Source organism: Coloeus monedula (genome assembly GCF_965178545.1).
Source record: "Coloeus monedula genome assembly, chromosome: 2".
Lineage (NCBI taxonomy): Eukaryota > Metazoa > Chordata > Aves > Passeriformes > Corvidae > Coloeus > Coloeus monedula.
The window spans coordinates 94,745,421-94,768,745 of NC_138782.1; the positions used below are offsets into that span (position 1 = coordinate 94,745,421).

Below are 23,325 nucleotides of genomic sequence, written 5' to 3' on the forward strand. Positions count from 1 at the left end.
TGTTATTCACTGTAAATTGGTACTATAATTGTCAAAGATGTTTAGAAATGAATGTAATAGACACACACAAAAATATTCTTTTAAAAAATTAATATTATTTTACAGAAAAAAATTGAAAGCCTCTTACAGAAATATGATACAGTCTGTCAAATGAACTCAGAGAGAAACCTCCAGCTGGAACGGGCTCAGTCACTGGTTAACCAGTTCTGGGAGACTTATGAAGAGCTTTGGCCATGGTTAACTGAAACAGAAATGATCATCTCTCAGCTTCCTGCTCCAGCCCTTGAATATGAAACTTTAAAGCAACAACAAGAAGAACATAGGGTAAGCATTTTGCCAGTGTTGAAAAAGATAGAGTTAAAAACCGGGAAATCTTTTGCTTAGAACTGTGGAGTACTCTTCAAAATTCTTGAAACCCAAACAGATACTCTTCTGTTGAAAAAAAAAAAAAACAAACCTTAAATAATAAAATAACAATACAGAGTAAATACATTTTCAGTCATGTCTCTACTGTTTACCAAATTGTGCATGCAAGCAGGAGTCTCTGGGGAAGGCAGCAAGTGATGTATAAGCATAAAAGAGGGCTAAAAGGTAATAGTTGCCATTGTACTGAGAGAACTGAGCACATAGAAGTTATTAGTTAAGTATATTTCAAAGTACACGTTAATGTCAGTATTGAACAAACCAAACCCATAAACAGAAAGAACAGATATGGGATGTTAGAGCAAGAAACATAAGGGGGGAGAAGGGGGGGGACAATCTGTTTACCGATATGGACATATGCTGATCTTATGTATGTATAAAAAATTTGGCTTTTGTTTCATTGGTAACATTGAAATCAAACTTAGCTGAGTCAGGAAGATGAACAATTAGAGGGCCAAGAATTGATTGCTTGGGCACCATGCAATCCCGTAGTAATTTATCATGTCAAGAATGTTTGTTTTGTAATAATTAAAATAAATAATTGTTTACCATAGCATCACAAAATAGAAGCAACAGTGTTGTAGACTGGCCACTGTATGGGTTCTCTTACATAGATATATAATCAGTTTGGATAAAAATTAAGGTGCTTCACAGGTGACTGCTCGTATCACATGGAATCAGATGTATCCCACTGGGGTTAAAAACCTGCGTGTTTTGGCAGATGCAAAACCTGTATGGCCACTGGAGATACCTGTTTCTCCCTGCTAAGCATAGAGTAACTAGTGTTCTTTTTATTTTAGCTGCCTCAATTAAGTGACTCAAGTTAGATAGGATGAACCCTGGCTTCAAAGTCTTGTTTACTTTGAGACCAGCTAATGCAATGTGCCACTCTTATGGACTGGTAAACACCAGGTTCACTCATTTGTCTTCCTATTATGTGCAGAATGAACAAACATGTTCTGTTAAGACTAGCTATATAACATAAGCTTTACAAACTACCTTGATTAGTCACCGTGAACCATATCATGCTTGCTTTACTTACAGGATTGTTCCTCGTGTACTTTAATCATGCTGCTTCTATGAGAAGCCTTTCAGATGAGCTTCTATTTTTGCTTTTTCCCTAGGCTATGCCATTAGCTGAGATTTGTTTGTTAAATAGAAGATTAATGTCTTTTAACACATAATCTGCTCTGAAACACTTGTTTACTAAAATTGTTTACCCCATAGTATGTCATGGAGAAGACCAAATAATTTATTGTTCTGTTAAAAAGAAGAAGAAAAAAAAAAAGTAGTTCCCAATGTGAATTGAGAACCTAATGTTTCTGTTCTGTTGTACTTACTGATTTACTGTATTTATCCTTGTTCCAAGTTGTGGAATTCATAGAGTTGATGCTGTGTGAGTTACATGCAGTTAGTTTGGTTTGAAATGAGCTGTTGGCAGAGTATTAGTATAAGGTTTAGACCCAGAAATGCGTGCTCTTGTGACCTTATGTCAAGTCATCTCTTTGTGCTCAAAAGTAGAACATACAAAATTATTTTCTAAAATTTTCAACTGTTCTTAGTTTCTCCTTTTCCTCCTCTCTGCTAATCAATATTATTTTTCTTGTGGCAAGCCTTACAAACAGAGTTACATTCAAAGTAAGTAGTTAGAGTCAGGAGAGGTTATTTTCATTGCTGTTGTGTCATTAGGGGACTGAGGAGTTGTGGTCACTGTCTTTCCAGTCTCCTCAACGTCTCCTCTCCTGGGGAGGATCAAGGAAGAAAGCCAGCATCTGGATTCCTTTTAAGGGAAGGACCATAGTTGAAGAGAGGAGAACAACTTATTTACACTGAGACTGATACAGGCTCTTTTCTGGGTCTTCATTAATTTAAACAAACTCTCAACTGGGAGAAGCAGTGCATGTACCTCTTGCGTTCCTGCACTGGAGCTGTGCATGGAGTTCACAGCACTGAGAGGGACAGTGCCTCACAAGACTGGGATTTTTCTGAAAAGGGAGAGATTAAATGAGAAAGTAAATAAAATGACAGAAGGATGGGGCTACTCACACAAAAAAACCCCTTTCCCTTTTGTCAGTTCAATGGGTGCAAGCAAGAAAATCTGAAATCCTTAGACAACTTGGAAGACACCTTGTGACATTTCCATTCCTCAAGCCTCTGCACAGTTTTCACTTCTGGGGTGGATGATGGGAAGGAATAGACAGCTGAGATCAAATATAATTCACTTACTAATTACTTGTTAAACATTGTATAAGTTCAATAATAGTGCTGTTATGAAGACAGAGGGGTCTTGTGGCCAGAGAGGGAGACTGATGAACAAGGTTGATTGGTCTCTACTGATCACCCTTGCTTGTCCTTTTGTCCTTTTCACTGATTTCTTTGACCCTCTCTTGTGCTGGTTTCCACTTCTTAAATCACAGGTAATTTGAATTAATTTTCTTGCAATGTTGGTACCTCTCTGTGTGATGTTCTTCAATGAAAGGCTTTGCAGCAAGTGACCAATATCAACATGAAAAGTATACATGTGGTGGTGTTACGCCCATGTCTGGAATATCACTGCCATTTCTGTCATTATAGGTCCTAAATACGATGGGCAATGTCTGTTGTTAGCATCATATGCATAATTAGCATCTTATATTTTGCCTGTAATCATATGTCCTACCAGAGTGTTGCACAGGCCTTTCCAGTGTGTCTCTAGTTCTGATGTTTTATGCCTGGATAGTTCTGTGTTGGAATGGGAATGATCACTAGCAAAGCAGTCATTAACTTTATTTCTGCTTTACATTAAGACGAAAGGTATTTGTTTGGAATTTCTTGCCAGCTGGATGTGTTGGAAGTGTGGACAGTTGTAATGTGGTGGTGCAAGGGTAAGAAACTGATAAGTTGTTTCATTTGTTGTAGCAACTGCGTGAGCTGATTGCTGAGCACAAGCCTCATATAGATAAGATGAACAAAACTGGGCCTCAGTTGCTGGAGCTGAGCCCGGGAGAAGGCTTTTCTATCCAAGAGAAATACGTGGCAGCTGACACCCTTTACAGTAAAATTAAGGAAGATGTCAAAAAGCGAGCACTGGCACTGGATGAAGCCATTTCTCAGTGTACCCAGGTATCAGTTTAAGTTTAAAGTATAATTGGGTTCATTCAACAGAAGAATACACATTGTCATCTTACATGCATCTATCAAGACTAAACTGCTGTTTTATCTGGATTTTTTCAACCTAATGGTCTGTGAATGTTCATATCACTGCTAATGGCGTTGATTTTTCAGTATCTTGAGGGGTTATAATTTTATATATTGGTCAGTATTATGACTTTGCAGCTGCTGAAAAATGTTACAGCTGCTTAACTTAGAAGTAAAAGATCTAGTGGTCTAAAAATGTGGGATTTGATTTTCACTTTCGTTTTCTCTTACTGGTCTGTTACTAGCTGGTGCTTCATTTATAAACAAATGTCACTTTTGATCGGTTAAATTTGGTATATTTATTTCTAGGAATTGGCAGCTGTAGTAAACAGTTAGCAGTGGAACTAGTGGGTAGTTAAGCAGTGGTAGTAGCATTGGCTCTTCGCTGCAGACTCCGAAGAACTTAATGTTAGACGTCACAAAATGTCATCAGCATGAAACTCAGGTCAAGTCCACAAAAACTGCATATTCTAGCTTCATCAGCCTATGAAATGAACTTCAGTAGAGTATTGCCAAGTGTCTTATTCTAGCAGCCGTTAAATATTGGGTTAATTGTCATTAAATCCACATAGAAATTATTTTACTTGACCCCAGATTCAGAAAAGAATTCAGTAAAACTTTGTACATAAACCTATACAAAAACCTGAATAAAAATGCTTTGTTCTATACTACTGTTTTTATAGGAAATTCCCCTTTTTTTTCTCTGTTCACTGGAAATTAAGTACTGTACTCTGCTTAGGTCATAAATACTAAATAAAGAAAAACACCTTGAAGACCTTACGAATTCTACATTCTAAGTAATTTTTTGCCAGGTCATTATAATTAATGTCAATATTCCTAGCCCCTGCAGCTGAGTTTAGGAATGTGAGGCAAAACTAAATGACATCAAATGTCATCCTGCTTTTGGACTTGTTATAGACATTACATGTTGTGTATATATTTAACGTACAAACTTTCAGTCATTATAAACGCCTTCCTTATTCACACCTCTGAAATATGCCCGATTATTTAGATCCTCTTTTTTCTTTGTCATTTGCTTAGTATTAGAGTCCCTGTTTTGAATGTGATAGATCAACATGTACTGGCTAAGTACAGAAAGCAAGAGTTAGAAATGCATTCTTTTCTAACACCTAGAATATAATCAGATGTTGAGAAATTACTGAATTATTTGTGCAATACTTTATGGTTCATTTTATATACCTAAATGTATATGCAGATGGCAAAGCAAAACATTCTAATGCCCACAGAATGTAATTTTATATAATCTTTTTTATGAAGATATGTGAATATATATTATCAGATCTCTGAACTATGATGTCTATGTCAGTTTGTCTAGACAGTCCTTGAAGGGCAATTATTTAACTCTTCAGGTTTTAAATTATATTAAATTGCACTATGTATCAAAGGAAGGACATAATGTATGAACCTAGAATGAGAGATTGTAATGACTTGCAATTTCTTCCTTTTAAGTTCTAAAGCACTTTGTCTCATTCACTGAAGTTGAGTACAAGGAGGCCCACTGAATGCACTGACAACTTAAAAATGTAATACATGTCCTAAAATTAGACCCAAATATTGCCAATTTAATTTCAGTTTTTATAGCTTTTGTAAGGTTTTGTTGCCACAATCAGTTTCTCAGACGTCTTGAATGTGGGAAGACTACTTTTCTTTCATAACACATTTTGTTGGCTTCTGTGATATTCACACTTCTAATAAAAACACTGAGGCCCATAACATTAGTCACAGAGTCTGATTTGAAGCGGGTTGTATGGTGGGAAAAAGTAATTATATTTATATTGCCTGAGTTCCTTTGAATAGAAAGGATGTAGCTATTTGTTTACATAAGGTAATCTTGTTTTGCTGTGTTCTTTCCAGCATCATTTCCAAATCTTGTCAGGAGTGCTTTTATAATTGCAAATTTAAATGCACCCACAATTTACTGATTTCTTTCATTTGAAAGGGGCATGGTAGTGCAAGATATTTAGGAATCTCTATTAATACAAAAGCATATAATAAAGGCTAGCTTTGGACCTATCCCAAAGTCTGAACCACGTTAACACAGCTATAATGGAGTTTCTGAGCACCTACCTGGGCTCAGTCAAACATGGATGGATGTAGTATATACACTGTTGTGTGCTTTTAGTTGCAGAAAGTAATGTACCTTTACTGCACTAGCAAGCACCACCTGGCCACTAACAAATGTCTTTTTGCACAACCTTACATATAAAGCCTTTATCAGAGGTTGTATGTCAGTATGTTGGTCCCAACAGAAAGTGCATGTTTTTAATAGTAAGGTACATATCTTTCTAAAATGATGAAGTCAGAAAGCCATGACTCCCTAAAGCTACAAACTACTATGACTTTCACAGGACTAAACGTAAGTGGATTCTGCCATATGTATAGTACCCTCAGAGGGAGTATCTCAGGACTGAGCCCAAACTAAATAGTAAAATTCTTGAATTTGAGAGAACATACCATTTTGTAGGGGTTTTTTTTGTAATTTAGATATTAAAAGAGCCTAGAGGGAGGTATTGCAAGTTGCACATACATGTGTTGGATAGAGATGATAATTTTAAAGTACCTTTTTCCAAGATAATTTCAGATGCCCTTTTTTAGTTTGCTGTTTTGGTTTTTTGTTGTTTTGTTTTTTGTTTTTTTTCTAATTTCTCTGCCCTTTCCTTCTGTCCTTTACCTCCCTCCTAGTTTCATGACAAGATAGATCCAACTCTCGAGAGTCTGAAACGCATAGTTGAACGTCTGAGGCAGCCACCTTCGATCTCGGCAGAGGTTGAGAAGATTAAAGAGCAGATCAGTGAAAATAAGAACGTGTCCGTGGAGCTGGAAAAACTTCAGCCAGTGTATGAGACACTGAAACAGAGAGGGGAGGAAATGATTGCTCGCTCAGAAGGCGCTGATAAGGATATATCTGCTAAAGGTAGTAGACTGAGGAAACTTTTCATGCAGTGGAATTGCAGTAAGCTGCAGCATATAAAATTCTTCATTTCTGATGACCTCTAATCTGGGGAATGTTCTTCTGGAGAAGCTGCTAAAGATTTATAAAAACAAAGCATTCATTTAAAATAATTCATTGTGGAGATGACCTTTCTTTTATTTTTAAAGGCCATTGTGTTTGTTTCCACTTAACATTATAAGGATTCCTGCAAAGAAATATTTTAGACTCTAAATTTTAAAATGTACACATATGTTTCTGCCATAGAACTGGAGAGAGATTTATGACCAAGAATTGTTCGCCAAGGTAGTAATCTAGTTCCTTTGTTGTTTAGCTGTTCAAGATAAACTAGACCAAATGGTCCTAATTTGGGAAGACATCCAGACCTTGGCTGAGGAAAGAGAGGCTAAACTGCTGGATGTAATGGAACTAGCTGAAAAGTTTTGGTGTGATCATATGGCTCTTGTAGCTACTATTAAAGATACTCAGGACTTCATTCGAGAACTGGAGGGACCTGGAGTTGACCCATCTGTAGTCAAGCAACAGCAAGAAGCTGCAGAGGTCAGTAGAAAATATTTTCGTGACTTGAAGTACTTTATTTGAAGTATGCAGGGGAGAATACATTATTTTTTAAAGACTAAGAGGGATAATTGTGTAGAAATTTACAATAATGGTATCTCAAGAGTCTACAGTAAATAATACGTATCAGTGCTTAATTGCAATGAGCATGCAACATGTGCTTGTCATTACATTTCCTTATTTGTTTGTAAATATGTATATAATAACCATCTCACTGAGGCTTTTAAAAGTTATACATACTTGAGATTCCTCGAGTAATACGTAACATCTAAATGAAAGGGGTACAAATGTATGATGCTCTATGTATTATCCTCTAAGCCTGTAATTATCTATACTGATAGTTAAGTGTTTGAAGGCTGAATGATAACCTCTGACAAAGAAGACACTCTGATTAAAGAAATCGAATTTAAAACTTCCTGTTTATTTTTTCCATCTCATGCAAAATGATATCATAAACCATTGTTACAATTTAGACTGATGTCAGCTCCTTTCATCTGACGCTGCAAAGGAATGCTTATTTTTTTAAGCATCCAGGTGTAAGTCCAAGTGACTTGAAAGAAAACAAAGGTGGAATCCTGCTGTGTTCTACCTTGAAAGCAAGCTATACATAGATGATTAAATTTAGTATTAGCAGTGTTGGCTTTTTTTCTCTTTGTAGGCTGCTAAAGAAGAAATTGATGGACTACAAGAAGAACTAGAAGCAGTCGTGAGCCTTGGCTCTGAACTTAGAGCTGCTTGTGGAGAGCCTGACAAACCTATTGTCAACAAGAGTATAGATGAGGTATGGGAAATGCAGATGCTTAGGTCTGCTATGTGACATGCTTGCTCAACTGAAATTGGTATATTCCCCACAACCCCAACAAATTTTGAAAATAAAAATTTTGTGGCAAAAGTGAGACACCCCTGAAGCCTTTGTGGTAAAGTAAGGTTTGCCTTTTGGGTGAATGAATCTTAGTTTAGATTAGAATGTACACACTGTTTTATTTAATTGATTTATTGTTTAGAACTTTTGTAAAAGATTTTTTTTTTTAAAAAATACTCACCGATTAATATGGTAGGTGGCTATTTCTTGCAAAAGTAATCCTAGAATAAATTTTGGATGTATCTTGTTCATGCCAAGTGAGACATCTTAACTGAGACTATCCTGTTTAGATGACTATAAAGTACTTTTAATTTCTCTAGTGTTCACCAATGTATGATTCTTTTAAGATATGTTTATTATAGTGATGCAACTCCAAATGATTTAGTAGTATTTCCTCTATTAGCTGTAATAGCTCTGTTAATAAAAATATTCAATCAGTATTGAATGAATTGAAGTTTACAGCTTTTATAATCCAGAACCTGTACTGAATTCTGAAAGAAATTAATTTTGCAGTGATAGGGAGAACAAGAGTGTTAACATGGAATAAATGTGAACTATTCATGCTTAGTTTATTTGTATTATTGATCAGTGAAGAGTTAGTAGATGCACATTATATAGCAGTAGAATTCTTTTGTCTATTGGAGTAAATTGTGCTTACTTGCAGCTGAATTCTGCCTGGGATGCGTTAAACAAAACATGGAAAGAACGTGTGGATAAGCTTGGGGAAGCTATGCAGGCAGCTGTTCAATACCAAGATGGACTCCAGGTAAGATGATGGGATGTACCTAACCCAGCCTTCAGTCAGTGGGATTTAATGTGGTTGTAGTAAAAAATGTCATGTGATTAGGTAGGTGACAAGTAATGCACTGTGGTTGTAGTGACTATTGTCTTCAGTAGGCAAGGTTTTTTCTAAAGATTGGTTGGGGTTGGTTTGTTGGGGTTTTTTTGCATTAAAGAATGCGTATGTTGGGTTGTTTTCTTCATGTCCATATATTTCATTGTGTTTAGATTCAAAATTAATGTCCCTTCTTTGTTGATAAGAGCAGAGGTTTTTTGGCACCACACATTCATAGTAGTTGTGCTCACATTTTCTTGTGATAGTCAATGCTTCATATGGTAGGCAGGTTGAAGCTGTGACACATCTTTGTGGTCTGAAAGGAGCAGAGTACAGGTCCGTATACCCACTTGCTGCTATTTTCTTTGAGTGGAGGACAGTTAAAGCACTTGAGTTTTATTCCACCTTTTCTATAAGTAAAATGTTTGAGTATTTTAAGCAAAAATATTACTAACATAACATTGCTAGACCATTGTACTTAGTATAACTTATCCTATCACAATACTTTAGAAGATGATTCCTTTTTTAAATTGTAGGTAAATATACCAGCAGTTTTAAGATACCTTGTACATTGTGCTTCCTAGAATTGATGAAGTTTAAAAAAAGCAGGGGGATTGTACTGTACATGACCTTTAAAGGTCTCTTCCAACCCAAACTATCCTTTGAATCTATGATCTTTTCTCTTTATATACTGCTGGGTTTTTTATAGTTGTTTGGTTGGTCAGTTTGGTTTGGTGTTGTTTGGTTTGTTTGTTTTTTCTTGGTGGAATTACCATTTTCCCTGGTTCATTTAATCTTTAAAATTGGAATTTTGCATGACACTGAGGGCAGTTACTTCTCTGGTGCAGATCGAGCAGCAGAACACTCCTTAATAATAATGCGACATACCTATTTTGCAGTGTACCATCACTATGGATTTTTCTCTGGGTTCTCCTGTGTTCCTACTGTGCAGAGATTGACTAGGCAGTTAGAATCATCACCATTTGGTTTAAGTGCTTTCTGTTTCCTGTGGCTGTACATGGTACATCCTACGAGCTTGGTACTTTGTGAATGAACTGTATTTAAGTGCTGTCTTACACTCATTTCAATAGAAAATATGACAAGTATTATGAACAGTTTGTTAACTACAGCTGCATCACCCTCTTGAGCACGTTGGACATAGTTCTGCTTTCTCAGGGAGCCATGTAGCAGTGGGCAGCTCCAGTGAGTTGTCCTAAGCATTTCTCCATGATGATATCTCCACAGATAACAGGCAGGTGGAAAAGGGCCTGGTGGAGGTGTTTTTTCCCTTGTGCAATTACTCAGATTGATGCAGCTGTTCTTAATCCATTGGAGTATTCTTGAGATTCTGCACTATTGGGAGCAAAAGAAAGCATCAGAACTGGGGAGACATAATTTATTTTTTTTTTAAGACATACTGCATTATCCTACAGAGATTCATTCTAGCTCAGTTATGGTCCTTCACTGCCTAGTATGTACTGAATGGGCAGTTCCATGTTCCTTACATAAACAGCTTTCTTCAAAAGAAGTTTGTTTGTAATCCTCATTTAAGGTGTGTTATCCACCACCTTCCATTTTCATTCCAAACAACTGTAAAACAGCGTTTCTCTTGTATTTACCTTTCAAGGGATTCATAAAAATTGCAGATTTTACACAAAGTCGAGTGTTACTCAGCATGAATAATTCTGGCAGAATGTTGCTGCTTGTAGAAGTCCGGTCTTGCAGAATGTGCACTCCTGTAACTGTTACGTGGATATTTGTTCTATTGTATTGAAAAGAAACCTAGGTTTTGCTGGGAAAGTTATTTTCTTTGAAAGAGCGCATCATTACCTTCTCAGCAAAAAGAAAAGCTCTGATATTTTACTTAATACAACTTTCAAAAATAACAGCATTTCTCTGCTCACACTTGAATATCATACTGTGATTTTCAGGCATTATTTGACTGGGTAGACATTGCTGGCAGCAAGTTAGCATCTATGTCCCCAGTTGGAACAGATCTGGAGACAGTGAAGCAACAAACAGAGGAACTTAAGGTATGATCTAGCAATTTATTTCCTTTATATTTCCATTTCTCTGTATTTTTCTGTGTTTAGTATCTTTTGGGAGTCAAAAGCAATTTTCATTTTCAATTTTTAGTAAAAAAGAATTTGCATGAAAATTTAAAAACATTTCATTGCAAACTTTTCAGTTTAAAATGTGCTTAATTTAAAAATCTATTCCAAACTTTGGCAAGACTACATTTTATTTTTCCTGATTGCCTGGAAATATTCATTCTCTTTCAAAAGCTATGAAATTATTATGTACAGGATTCTTTTGCTATGACCTTTATGTTTTCTGGTTTCTAAGATGAACAGTTTCTTTAAGGCTCTGAGAGAAGGCCTCCAGAGCTTTGCTTCTGCCATTAGAGCCTTTATTTAAATGCTCACACAGATCATGACATTCCCAATACATGAGTAAGGAGAAAATCAAAATTCCAGTCTAACTTAGAAACCTGTCTGCATGGATCTGTACTTGTGATTGAATATGCTCCTGACATTGGTATGCTGGTATGCCATGTTTAAAAAGCAGAGATTTGTGATGATCAGAGAAGGTTCTTGGTTTTGTTGCTCACTTGTTGATTTTGTTGTCTGTGGGCAGGTTGTTTTACGTATTTTATGATGTAGCTTCAATTGAATCATGACCTTACATAGTTCAGAACATACATACACAAGCTGCATTCAGACTGTTGGCACCAGTTCATGTTCAAGAGGGAGTTCTATTAAAGAAAATTTGCTTTCACTTCCTGTGAAGAATAATTCCGTTTGAAGTTTAAAGCATTATCACCATCACAACCACAAGAGCTAGGACAGAATTATTCTGTGATTCTGTAATCATTACTTGTATTTCATTTATTTCTATTCTTTTTCTATATACCATAGCAATTTAAGACAGAAGCTTATCAGCAACAGATAGAAATGGAAAGACTGAGCCATCAGGCAGAACTATTGCTAAAGAAGGCAACACAAGAGAGTGACAAGCACACTGTTCAAGACCCTCTCTCAGAGCTCAGACTATTGTGGGACAGCCTAGAAGACAAAATTATAAGTAGACAGGTAAATAAGCTTGGAGGTGGGGGCTTTATTCATGACTTAGATTTTCGTGAAAAACTCTTTGTTATATACAAGGTTTATAAACTTACATGTACCTTTTAGTTTGGAAACGAAAAAAATTATATACAATAGGATTTGTGTTGTACAATTAGTTGCGTTTTTAAAATATTTTTAAATTTTCTTTTTAAATTCTCTGTCAGCAATGCTACGTTGAATGATTTCATTTTGGCTATTTGATGATGTCTTAAGTAGCAGTTGAAAACATGTTTGTATGTGCAAAAGTAATATTAGCTGCTGAACTGAGCAACTGAATAAAACCCCATTAACTTCATATTAAACTATTTCAGTGTTATTTCCTTAAATTATCAAGCTGAGAGATGTGAAAGAGAGTCCTCTGAAGTGTATTATTTTTTCTAAACTGAATCATTTCATGACAAGGAAACGGTTTTAAAAAGATCATGCACCAAATTGCATTTATATTGAAATTATGTTTTAAATGATAAAAAGCTACCGATACATTTGATGAAAGAACCTTCAGACTTAACTCTGCTCTGGTTGCATGGCTTCTTCCAAGGCCAGGAATTTAAGCCTGGAATGTAAGGCTTTATAAGGGAATTGCTGACTCAGCTGTAGTTATAAAGCATTGCTTGTACTGGGTAACTGTTTCTCCCTGGTTTTTATTCTGTCTTAATGTGTGGACACTGTTCTGGATTATGGTGACTAATGGTAATGTAAGACAACTCAATTGCATTGTGAAACTATTTTATTGTTAACTTTATTTTTACTGTAGCACAAGCTGGAAGGTGCCTTGTTAGCCTTGGGGCAGTTCCAGCATGCCCTGGATGAGTTACTGGCATGGCTGACACATACAGAAGACTTGCTGAATGAACAGAAACCCGTGGGTGGAGACCCCAAGGCTATTGAAATTGAACTTGCCAAACATCATGTATGTAATTATAATTAATATTAACTGAAATATTCTTTTGATATTTATCTTAGGGATGAGTCTTTTAGTAAAACTTCATAACTGATAAATAATTCTCTACATATATCTTCGGATTTATCGGATTATAGCTGAAATGAAGACTTGGAATAAATAATATCTTTCCTCTTACTCCTCCACATTCCTTCCTTTCTTGCATATGCCGTGCAAGTGGCATAGGTTTTAGCCAAAAATAAACAGTTCACCCCAGTCTCCACTGCTAATTGCCTTTCTTTGACGTAGGAAACTCAAGTTACTGAACCTGCTACTTTCCCTGATGCAATAAACTCCTTGATTAGTTCTTTTTTAGCCAGGTCTCACAAACTGCATGACTGTTGCATATCTTTGGTTCTTTCTTCCCTCTCAGAAAATAGTGATTTGTTCTGAATTCTCCAAAATTGTATGTTAGCTGGGTTCAGCTAAGAATGCTTCTCCAAAAATTCGTGCAAACTCCCATCTTTTTCTCTGTGTTCCTTACGATGTGGGGTTAAGGGTTTTTTGTTTGTTTTAGTATTTTTACGGATCATTGTTATTTTGGGGCCCATGGAAGAATGCTTCTGCTGTGCCTTTATTTTTAGAATATCTCCTAGGAGTATGAGATCTTCCCTGCCTCTGTGTGTGACTCTGTGCTCTTCATGATGGCTTTAAGATTTCAATCTAACCTTATAAATCCTCTCTCTTTAAAACTGCCATTTAATTTTTGGCTTGCATATGATGTAAAAAGTACTCAGAGTCCATTTGGGATTTTGAGAGACTTGATTGAAATTGACAGTACACAGATAATTAAGGTATTTTCATTGTCTGTGTTAATGCAGCTATGCAGCTTCTGAAGGCTTTTGGGTGGTGAGTTGGAACTTGAACAGAACACAGTATCTGCATACCCTATGTGACTATTGTTATAAATGGACCCTTTTAAAACAAAGTAAATAAAATTAGAAAACCAGGTTCTGCTCCATGAACCTTTTATATTCTTATCGAACGGAAGTGTTTTGCTAGTGAAGAAGCATCGAGACATCATTTATGGCTCTGCCAAAGGAGTTCAGCAAACACATGAATGAATCTACTTCCTTTTCGTAATACAGAGTGTATAGGTTAGAAAGTTCACACAGTAGTGCATCCTGTGGTAGGCTGTAAAAACATCCACCTCTTGAATAACTTTGGAAAGAATAGACCTTGTTCTTAGTGAGTCTCAGCAGGAAGGAAGGGATAAGATGCATCTGCTTCTGTGAATATCTTTTTTCACCCTGTTAGGAAAATAAAATAATGTGGTTCTTAGCTTAGAAGAATTAAAGTAAATGTGATGTGTATTTCGTATTCAAGGTCTGCTTGTGACTTGCTATTTCATATTGTGCTCCATGTAGTTTAAGTTCCTTTTTATTTAGCTTTTTATTTTTTCTGTAGTGCTAGCATTTTGATGGAGGTGAGTTTGAGTCAGACCCCATGGAAGACAGCAGTCATAATCTTGAATTTCTTGGGTGGGGTTTACTATTCTCTTCCCAACCATTTTGCTTATTTCTTTTTCTGTTTTATATTAAAGCTTTTCTTGCCCTACCTCCCATCCTTCTGCAAACAGCATTTTTTTTCCCAAATGTACTTTTTGCCTTTTATGGTTTTTACTGTGATTGGTGATAAGACATTTCCAAGCAGATGGAGGAGGTCTTTTGGTGTTAGTACTACAACCATCCCCCACCTTTTGGCACAGGTCAAGTGTCCTGGTAGCCTGACATAATGTGAAAGGAGTTGTAGCTGTGAAATGCACAAAAAGACGTTGTGGCAGTTGGGTTGTTGTATAGCACAGCAGGCACATACTGTTCAAAGAAAAACCCTGTTAAAGAAAAGCATATAATAAATTAAAAAGTGAAGAAATAATTATTCCCTAGCACTTCTAGAAAACTTTAATAATTTCAGAAATATATGTTTGCAGAAGGAGGATATTATTTTTTCCAAGATACAAAAATAAATTTCAGTGTTTCATCAGAATGGTCTGTTACTGCTTTTGATTGAAGATGTCTTAGTTATTAGCTTTAATTTCTAATACCTGTGCTGGTGTTAAGCTACTGTCTTGTCCTTGGACTACAACTAGCTCTGTCAATAGGAATGCCTTCATTCAGTGACTTACCCATATGACCATGCTGTGTTACAATTGTAGGTGCTACAAAATGATGTTCTAGCTCATCAGTCTACGGTGGAAGCTGTTAAAAAAGCAGGAAATGACCTGATTGAATCAAGTGCTGTTGAAGAAGCAAGTAATTTACGGAGCAAGTTGGAACTCCTGAATCAGCGCTGGCAAAACTTATTGGAAAAAACAGAACAAAGGAAACAGCAGCTGGACAGTGCCTTGATCCAGGTGAACAGGAAATGATCAAATGTAGAGATAACTCAGAAAAAGTGTCTTGTTACGTGAAATACACAGATACATTAGAAGTTGGCCTGAATCAAAACCATGATGCAGACGCTCCTGAATTTGGAGAAAGTTTGAATCTAGCTGTATCTTCCACAGCTGGCTTCTGTCCCTTATAGTGCTGATATAAGACTTCAGCTTTTGGTCTACATGTTTGTGAAGGCTGAAATTTCTGTATAGGTCTATTATTTGGGGAAAACATTGGTCTCACAGTAGTTATTTAGACTACTTTCAAGATTTCTATGGTTTTTGTTTTTATCCTTTAGATTGAATTGAGCCAGTTTATATTTGTTTGCTTTTTCCTTTATTTTTCTTCTTTCATTTCTTTTGATTATTACAAATATCTGATTAAACCAGTTGCCAATATGCTTCTGCATGTGAGATGGTATTGGAATGGAGAGCATTTAAGTTATCTCTAAAATGATATGGTATAATTTAGGCCCAAGGTTTCCATGGTGAAGTTGAGGATCTGCAGCAATGGCTGACAGACACTGAACGTCAGCTGTTGGCATCAAAACCTGTCGGAGGCTTACCAGAAACAGCAAGAGAGCAGCTTAATGCACATATGGTAAGTATCAGTATTAGAATGCAAGTTGCATTTCAGGACTACCTACCTTTTAAGAGTGTTTTTGGTAAACACAGAGTGTGTTCTATATATCACAATGTCTGTACAGTGTCTTAAAGAAATTTAATAGCCTTCAAAACAACACTATTATTTTCAGTGTAGTTTAGTAGCCTGTTGGGACATGCCCAAAGCTGAACCATATTAGTGTTGAGACAAATAAAATAACTTTTGCATCTTTACAAAAGGTGTTTACAGATTTTTCAGTGATTCCTATTCTTCTCCCTTCTGACCCCATAACTAAATTTATGCTTTTTATAAGATTCAAAGATGAACCTAAAAGTGACCCACATTCACTGAACCTTGACTTACGAGACTTGATCCTTTATTTTGTTATCTAACCAAAGCTGACATTAAAGTCATCATTAGCATGGACGAAAGGAGGACTAGTGGCACATAGAGGCTATGCTTTAATTAGAAATGGCAAGCTGACCAGGGTGCCTGAATTATTCCCTTCCTTTTTCTTTAAGAAACATTCTGTGGATTTCTTTGCTCGCATAGAACCATAGAGCTTAAAAAAAACCCCTTAAATTTGATCTCTTACCTCTAACGAAGGTGGTTCTTACTGCTCCATTTGTGTAAAATCACAATGTGCTATTAGGCCAGGATATGAGCCCAAACCTGGTGATCTGAACTTCTGAACTCCTGGCTCAGACGTAACAGTGATATTTACTGAACCATCCCTGAACTTGAATATGCCTGACACTTCCAATTAGAATGCTGCATTGTCATAATGTTAAAAATCAGGTTTTTTTGAATGATGCTGAAGATCATTTTTCACTCGCCAATGTGGGGCACATGCTTTTCTTCTTCTTTTTGTCAAAAATTTGCCAGCATCTATAATTGATAAGGAAACTAATTTACAGTTTTAAAATCAGTTAATACAGGAAACTAGATCCAAACACAAATAATCCTGTGGTTTTGGATCCCTACAATCCTTTTCCTTTTGTCATAAAGGAAAAACAAAAAGGGAAAAAATAGGTGGTGGAGTTTTTTTCCCCCCTGTGAGAGTGGAATATAATCATGATTCCCTGAAAGTCATTGGTGGACTTTCCTTTTTTTCATCCTGCACTTAGTCAGATCAAGATGCGAAAATTTTCCATGGAAGGCTTCAGAATTTTTTTTCATACATTCATTGCTATGCAAATTTTGTATACTTATAATGTTTGCAGATTGGTTAGTTAAAGGACCTTTAAATTCAATGTTCTAGTTGGAGGAAGTCTTGACTGTTCCCTGTAATATGAACTCTAGATGTACAATTGCTCCCTAACTGTACATGTACATTTTAACAGGATGTTACTATCCTGGTGGCCATCTGCAGGCATTGACTTACTATCAACCCTTAAAACAGAGAAATTTATTTCCTTTTGATCAAACCTTAGTGAACATGTGCAGATATGTGTTAATTCTCTCTCTCTTTTTTATTTCTTTATTTTTTCTGAAATGTTGAGGCCACTTGTCATGTTGTCTACTACATTCCAAATTCAAACTTGGCTCTAACTGATGCAAACCATGTTAATTACTGATGTGAAACTGAAAGAGAAAGTTTTGCAGTGTATTTTGATTTGTCCCTCTTTGGAAATATTATGAACCATCTTCTCGAGTAAAAGGCCTGTTTCTACAGGTATTAATAAAAGATCCTTCAACCATGATTGGTTCACAAATGGAGTTGAGATTGGGCTGCATTTCCAGTTAAAGCAACTCCAGGAAAACAAATTATATGAAGAGATATTACAGGATACCAGTAGGAAGGGGGCTTAAAAAGATGCCTTTTAGCTGTCCAAGTGCAGCTCAGACCATTCCCCTCCTTTTCGTAAAACAATCATTGTTTTCAGTTTCTTCCTGAAGTAGTAGGAGGAAGCAGCCTCGGTGACACCACTTTCCATAGTCCTCAGAAAGAAGACAAAGAAACTTTCTGTTGTGTCAAAATCTTAAGCTCATAAAGGAGCGTGCTTCTTGCTTTGCCATCCTATGTGGTCGGGTACAGCCCTGTGTACAGTATCTCTTAACCCAAAGAAAATGTTTGGTTTGGGCTCTTGTCCTGAGAATAAGAGGAAAAAGTTCTTTTCCTCTTATTTGTAAGCCACTTATTCCTCATCTCTTTGAAGATGTTCCTCATTTGAGAGTCTGCAGCAACATTGTTGGTACATTTTGTTTTCTCTGTTACCAATACTGATCCCGTCTTTTGAGTCAGAGGGATGCATGGGCTTTTCCAACCAAGACTTTTTCCAGTTTACCTTTGACATGGTTAAAGAAGCATCATTAGAATAGTTAACAGGTAAAACGTGTTGTTACCATTATTATTCCACTTTTCTTTAAATGTCTGAAATGTCTTCAGTGCTCATGCCTAGCAAGTGAAGGAAGATACAGACTGTGTACAATAAACCAGCCCTCCCAAGTTGTCCCACCCACTTTTGAAGGGTATTGGATTGCTCTGGGCTTTCACCACACTGTGTAATGCTGACACTTTTTGTGTTTTGGCTACTGATGGACTTTAAACCAACTTGTACTTCTTCAATAAGTACGTACTTTGCCAAGCTTTGGATCTCAGAGAAGACATTGACAGACAATACAAGTTTTCATTTCCTGAAAGACCGGGTCCTTCATGTGCTCATTTGGCTTTTTATGAATTACATGTGTTTCCTTTATTAGTCTTAATCATACCTGCTAAATGTTGGGGGAGGAATAAGTATTATACTGGTACTTTTAAAGAGTATTGAATTTCTACTTTATTTATTTTTGGTTCTTTCTTTATTTAGGAACTTTGTGCTGCCTTTGAAGCCAAAGAAGAGACATATAAGTGTCTAATGCAGAAAGGCCAGCAGATGCTTGCAAGATGCCCAGAGTCTGCTGAAACAAACGTTGAGCAGGACATAAATAACTTAAAAGAAAAATGGGAATCTGTGCAAACAAAACTCAGTGAAAGAAAAGTATGTGTTTTTACATAGAGGCGTAAATCATGTATTTAAGTGTGTTAATGATCAGTGCTTTTATAGATGCATAGTTGCCTGACTTTTTAGATTTAAAATCAGTTGTAGAGACTGGCGTAATTCAGTAATATGTCTAGAAAGTACTGGGGAAAATAAAATTCAAGTAGTTAATTATCCATAACTGGGGAGGAGTATGGTGAGAATGGCAAAATTCTGTTCCACAGAAATACTGTTAAGGCTCATTTGGTAGGACTAGGGGTTTTCTGGGTTTTATTGCAGTAATCATAGACATAAGAGACTGAATGATCCTTCAAGTTTATCTCCTCCTCAGTACAGAACTGCTGTGTTAATTTTTCTAGCTTTTAGCCATTTTTTCTTAAAATTCTTTAACTCTTGGCCTTTTGCCATTTATGTCAAGTGAATACCTTCTGTTCTAACAGATCAATAGCATGATTTCACTGATGTGCAACATACGTTTTCTTGTTATTAATTTAATTTTGCTTTCATTCCTTCACGAAATATAGTCCATTTGTTCTAATTCAATCAAACAAAAAGGATATCCATAATTGCAAACAGAGAAACTATCTGTACAGCCCTGATAAGTATAAAGCACAAATATTTAACTCACAACTTAGCTGTATTTTAAAGTAAGAGTGCTGATGTCTTTTAAGGTAATTACAAAGTAAAAATGACAAACGAATTAATACCCAATACGAGCACCTTCTTGCAGGAAGCTGTAAGGTTGGAGTGCTCAGTGAGGTCAGCAGTGTAAATATTTTAAAATCTCTGACTGCTGTCTCATGATCAACAAAATTCTGTATCCCAAATTAGTTTCTGTTCAGGTAACCAAAATGACAATTGAGCTTATTAAAAAGAAAAGAAGTGCTCTAGAAAAACTTATTCTTCATTTAGTGCAAGAGAATGATGACTTACTTGAGGCTCTTCAAAGTGCTCTACCACCTTAGATTTCTGAAATTCTACTGGTTTTGTATTGAACTTGATAAATCCATATGACCCTTTTGGATTAAGTAGTAGGGAATATGTTCTAATGTGGAAAAATTTATCTTGACACTAGGTGCTGTATTTTCTAGTCATCTGTTATACATAATTCTACTGTAACTCTTGTATCCATCTCCTTGAGTATGGTCAAATATAGGCTGTTATTTTAAAACTCAGAAACTTTGAGTTGGAAGAGTGTTTTAAATGCTAAACTAAAATGGTTTACTCCAAAGTGCTGAACTAAAATGGTTTCCTTGGCTGAAGCCCCTGCACAATATCAGCTGCTAATAAAGTATGACCTGTCTTTACAGACCAAACTGGAAGAAGCCCTCAATTTAGCAATGGAGTTCCACAACTCACTTCAAGATTTCATCAATTGGCTTACACAGGCTGAGCAAACTCTAACTGCAGCTTCTCGGCCAAGTCTTATCTTGGACACTGTCTTATTTCAAATTGATGAACACAAGGTATGTAAAGAAACAGATGTGTAATGTTTTTCTCCCACTCTGTGGAGATACTGTAACAATGTCCAAGTGAACCCTATAATGCTGACACTCAGAGAAGCATTTAATTTGTTTTAAAATTGTATTTTATAGTCTTTCTCACTACATCATTCTTTATCAGACTGTTTTTTTTCAGTGTTTACCCAACACAGTATTCAGTAATTTTCACCCTTTTTGTCCAAGGTTTTTGCCACAGAAGTGAACTCTCATCGAGATCAGATCATAGAGCTGGACAAAACTGGAACCCATTTGAAATATTTCAGCCAGAAACAGGACGTTGTCCTTATTAAGAATCTGCTGATTAGTGTACAGAGTCGATGGGAAAAAGTAGTCCAACGCTTAGTTGAAAGGGGAAGAGCTTTGGATGATGCAAGGAAAAGAGCCAAACAGGTAATGGGACAACAGCTGTTATACAGCTCTTTGAACTTAGTTATAATTGCATCCAGATTCTTGAGGAATATGATGCTTTAAAGCACTTACAAAGCAAGCCTGGTGTTAGTGTAACAGACAGTGTTGAGTTAGTAGAGCGATTTCTGTGATTCAATCCCAGAGCACTTCATTTTGGAGGTGAAAGCATCATTTTCAACCCAAGCAGTGACTTCTGTCTGCAGTACAGGATAGTCTGAAAAAAGAAAGTTACCGTATGGGTTCCAGATGTGTATTAGTGCCATCTGTCCTCAAAAAGAAGTTTCACGATCAACCCTGTATATTTTAAAGAATGTGATGAACCTTTTTCACAAATGCGTGGGAGTATTCCTTAGTATTTTCTTCTTGGGTCTATGTTGTGTCCTGATTATACTCATCACTTATCACTCAGTCTCTTACATCAGTTACTAGACCAATATCTTCTGTGTGGTAAGATATCTCCATTTATTTCCTTATAAACCTGGAAAGGTTCTTTTTTAGGGGGAGGGGAGGGTGTTTGCAGAGTTTTCTTTACTTGGGAGCATTCTTGGTTTTTTTCCCTAGATACATGTTTCCCTCACTGAGGAACATAAATGATAAGATGCAAAATGTGTGAGAGGAATGTAATCTGATTAAGTGTCAGTAGGAAGTTCTAGCTTCTTTCTATTCAGGGGAACATGATCATCCAAGATTTGGTGATGTTCACAGCTGAACCACGTTCCAATGTTCACCACTACCACCACTCAGTTCACAGAGCAGGAAGTTCTCTGGGCAATGAATTAGCCCATAAACCAATCACACGTTTCTTATTTTCCTGCAGTTTCTCTTGTGCATTCACACACACAGCAGTTCTGCGATGAGATGGATTTCATCTCATTATGCATTTACAAAGCTAAATACAGTGTTATTAAGATGACAACTGTGTGTGTGGAGTGTGGAAGGAGTACTGAAGGCTACTGGTGTCAAGGCCTAATCAACAGCCCTGAACAACAGTGTCTTACATGCCTTGAAAGGTTTCTGAACTGGTTTCTTTTGCCTCCATGTGTAGGCAGACCAGGCAAGAAGAATTTTTAAAGAGAAAGAGAAATGACCAGTTTAGAAAAATCAAAACCCAAAGGGATGACACTTTGTGAAAGCTGGTTGAATCTTTACTTTTTCCCTGCTGTCTTCCTCTCTTCCCTGAAGTGCTCTTTTTTTTGAAACAGGAAGGAAGATCAAAAACCTGTTCCTTGCTCGTCAAGATAGCATTTGATATAATGGGAGCTTTTATGAGTGTTACAGGGAACGTCTTGGGCAGTCACCCAGACGGAAGTTTTCCCCAGTGGTTTACTGCTATGGTCCCGTACAAGCAATAGCTAAGCCCCGTTCTTTCTGTATTTACTATCCATTGCTAAAACTGTAGGAATCTGAATGACCAACACATCAACAGATGTTAGCAATATGTCTCTGACAAATACATATGACGTGTGCACATCATGTACGTTAAAGGTTGTTAACTCACTAGGGAGAAGGAAGGCGAAATACAGTGGGCACATGGTTGGACCAGTTCTGTTTGAGAGACCAGGGAGTAAAAACACATCAAATTTTCTCAAAGTTTGCCAGTCTTGGTTGGGGTTTAATGTTTTTGGACTGTTTCATGAACCAATGAATTTTAAAATCTGTGCAAATCTGACTTTTCTGTAGTTCCATGAAGCCTGGCATAAGCTTATGGAATGGCTGGAAGAGTCAGAGAAATCTCTGGACTCAGATCTTGAAATTGCAAATGACCCTGACAAAATAAAGATGCAGCTTGCACAGCACAAGGTGAGTCATGACATGCAAAATGCCCAGTGAAATGTAGGTAAGTATTTCAGCCTTGTACTGTTCAATCAGCAAAGAAAGTAGATTTGTGGCCTCACTGCAATGGGGTTTTTATTCACATCAAATTAAATGATGGTGTTGTAACAGGGTGTGAATGAAAAGAACTTTTCACAGTACCTGATATGTGGGGGAGTGGTTAACAATGAAGAGGAAAGAATAAGACGCTGCCATGGAAACTTTAAAAAACAAATTAATACTATTTCAGAATAGGGATCTCTGAAGAGGCTTTCTTTAAGTTCTTAAACCAAAAATTTACTGTCCGCTTATTTGGGTTGAGATTTTCCTTTTAATACTGCAGGACAAATTCAAAAGTGAAAAATAATCTAGTGTTTTGATTGGCAGTCACTTTTTATGTTGAGGAAATATTAATGAAATCCCCTAGAAAACACTGTGGCAGTATTAGAGCAAATACTGCTCCCGTATTTCTCTTTAAGGGATTCAAAATTCTGAAACCAGCTTTTCAGAAATTCAGCTGTGAATATGTAAAAATCTCTCTCATTCACTTGGGTTTTCAAACTTGTAATGATAATGTAAAAGCTCTGTAATTCCATCAGACACAGAGCAATAGCAAAGACAGAAGTCTTTATTTCATTTTTACTTCTGTAAAATGCCTGGAATAATATATTATTGAGGATTAAGTGGATGAGTGGTAGAATCTTCAGAGATAGATTGTGTCTTAAGATTTCTCTTGGGGCAGTTTCATCAAAC

At 36.5% G+C, this 23,325-nt stretch overlaps 1 protein-coding gene across 12 annotated transcripts in view; it reads left to right on the forward strand.

Moving 5' to 3' along the window:
- DST (dystonin) overlaps window positions 1-23,325 on the forward strand; it is a 258,304-nt gene that overhangs the window by 205,543 nt on the left and 29,436 nt on the right. For all 12 annotated transcript variants that reach the window (XM_082277170.1, XM_082277160.1, XM_082277169.1 and 9 more), the window contains 15 exons: window positions 106-324; window positions 3,322-3,525; window positions 6,304-6,535; window positions 6,885-7,111; window positions 7,788-7,910; window positions 8,656-8,757; window positions 10,758-10,859; window positions 11,745-11,918; window positions 12,706-12,861; window positions 15,047-15,244; window positions 15,738-15,866; window positions 18,680-18,850; window positions 20,161-20,316; window positions 20,536-20,742; window positions 22,441-22,560. In XM_082277170.1, coding sequence (XP_082133296.1) covers window positions 106-324; window positions 3,322-3,525; window positions 6,304-6,535; window positions 6,885-7,111; window positions 7,788-7,910; window positions 8,656-8,757; window positions 10,758-10,859; window positions 11,745-11,918; window positions 12,706-12,861; window positions 15,047-15,244; window positions 15,738-15,866; window positions 18,680-18,850; window positions 20,161-20,316; window positions 20,536-20,742; window positions 22,441-22,560 — 2,520 coding nt within the window. The remainder of the gene's footprint in view (window positions 1-105; window positions 325-3,321; window positions 3,526-6,303; window positions 6,536-6,884; window positions 7,112-7,787; window positions 7,911-8,655; window positions 8,758-10,757; window positions 10,860-11,744; window positions 11,919-12,705; window positions 12,862-15,046; window positions 15,245-15,737; window positions 15,867-18,679; window positions 18,851-20,160; window positions 20,317-20,535; window positions 20,743-22,440; window positions 22,561-23,325) is intronic.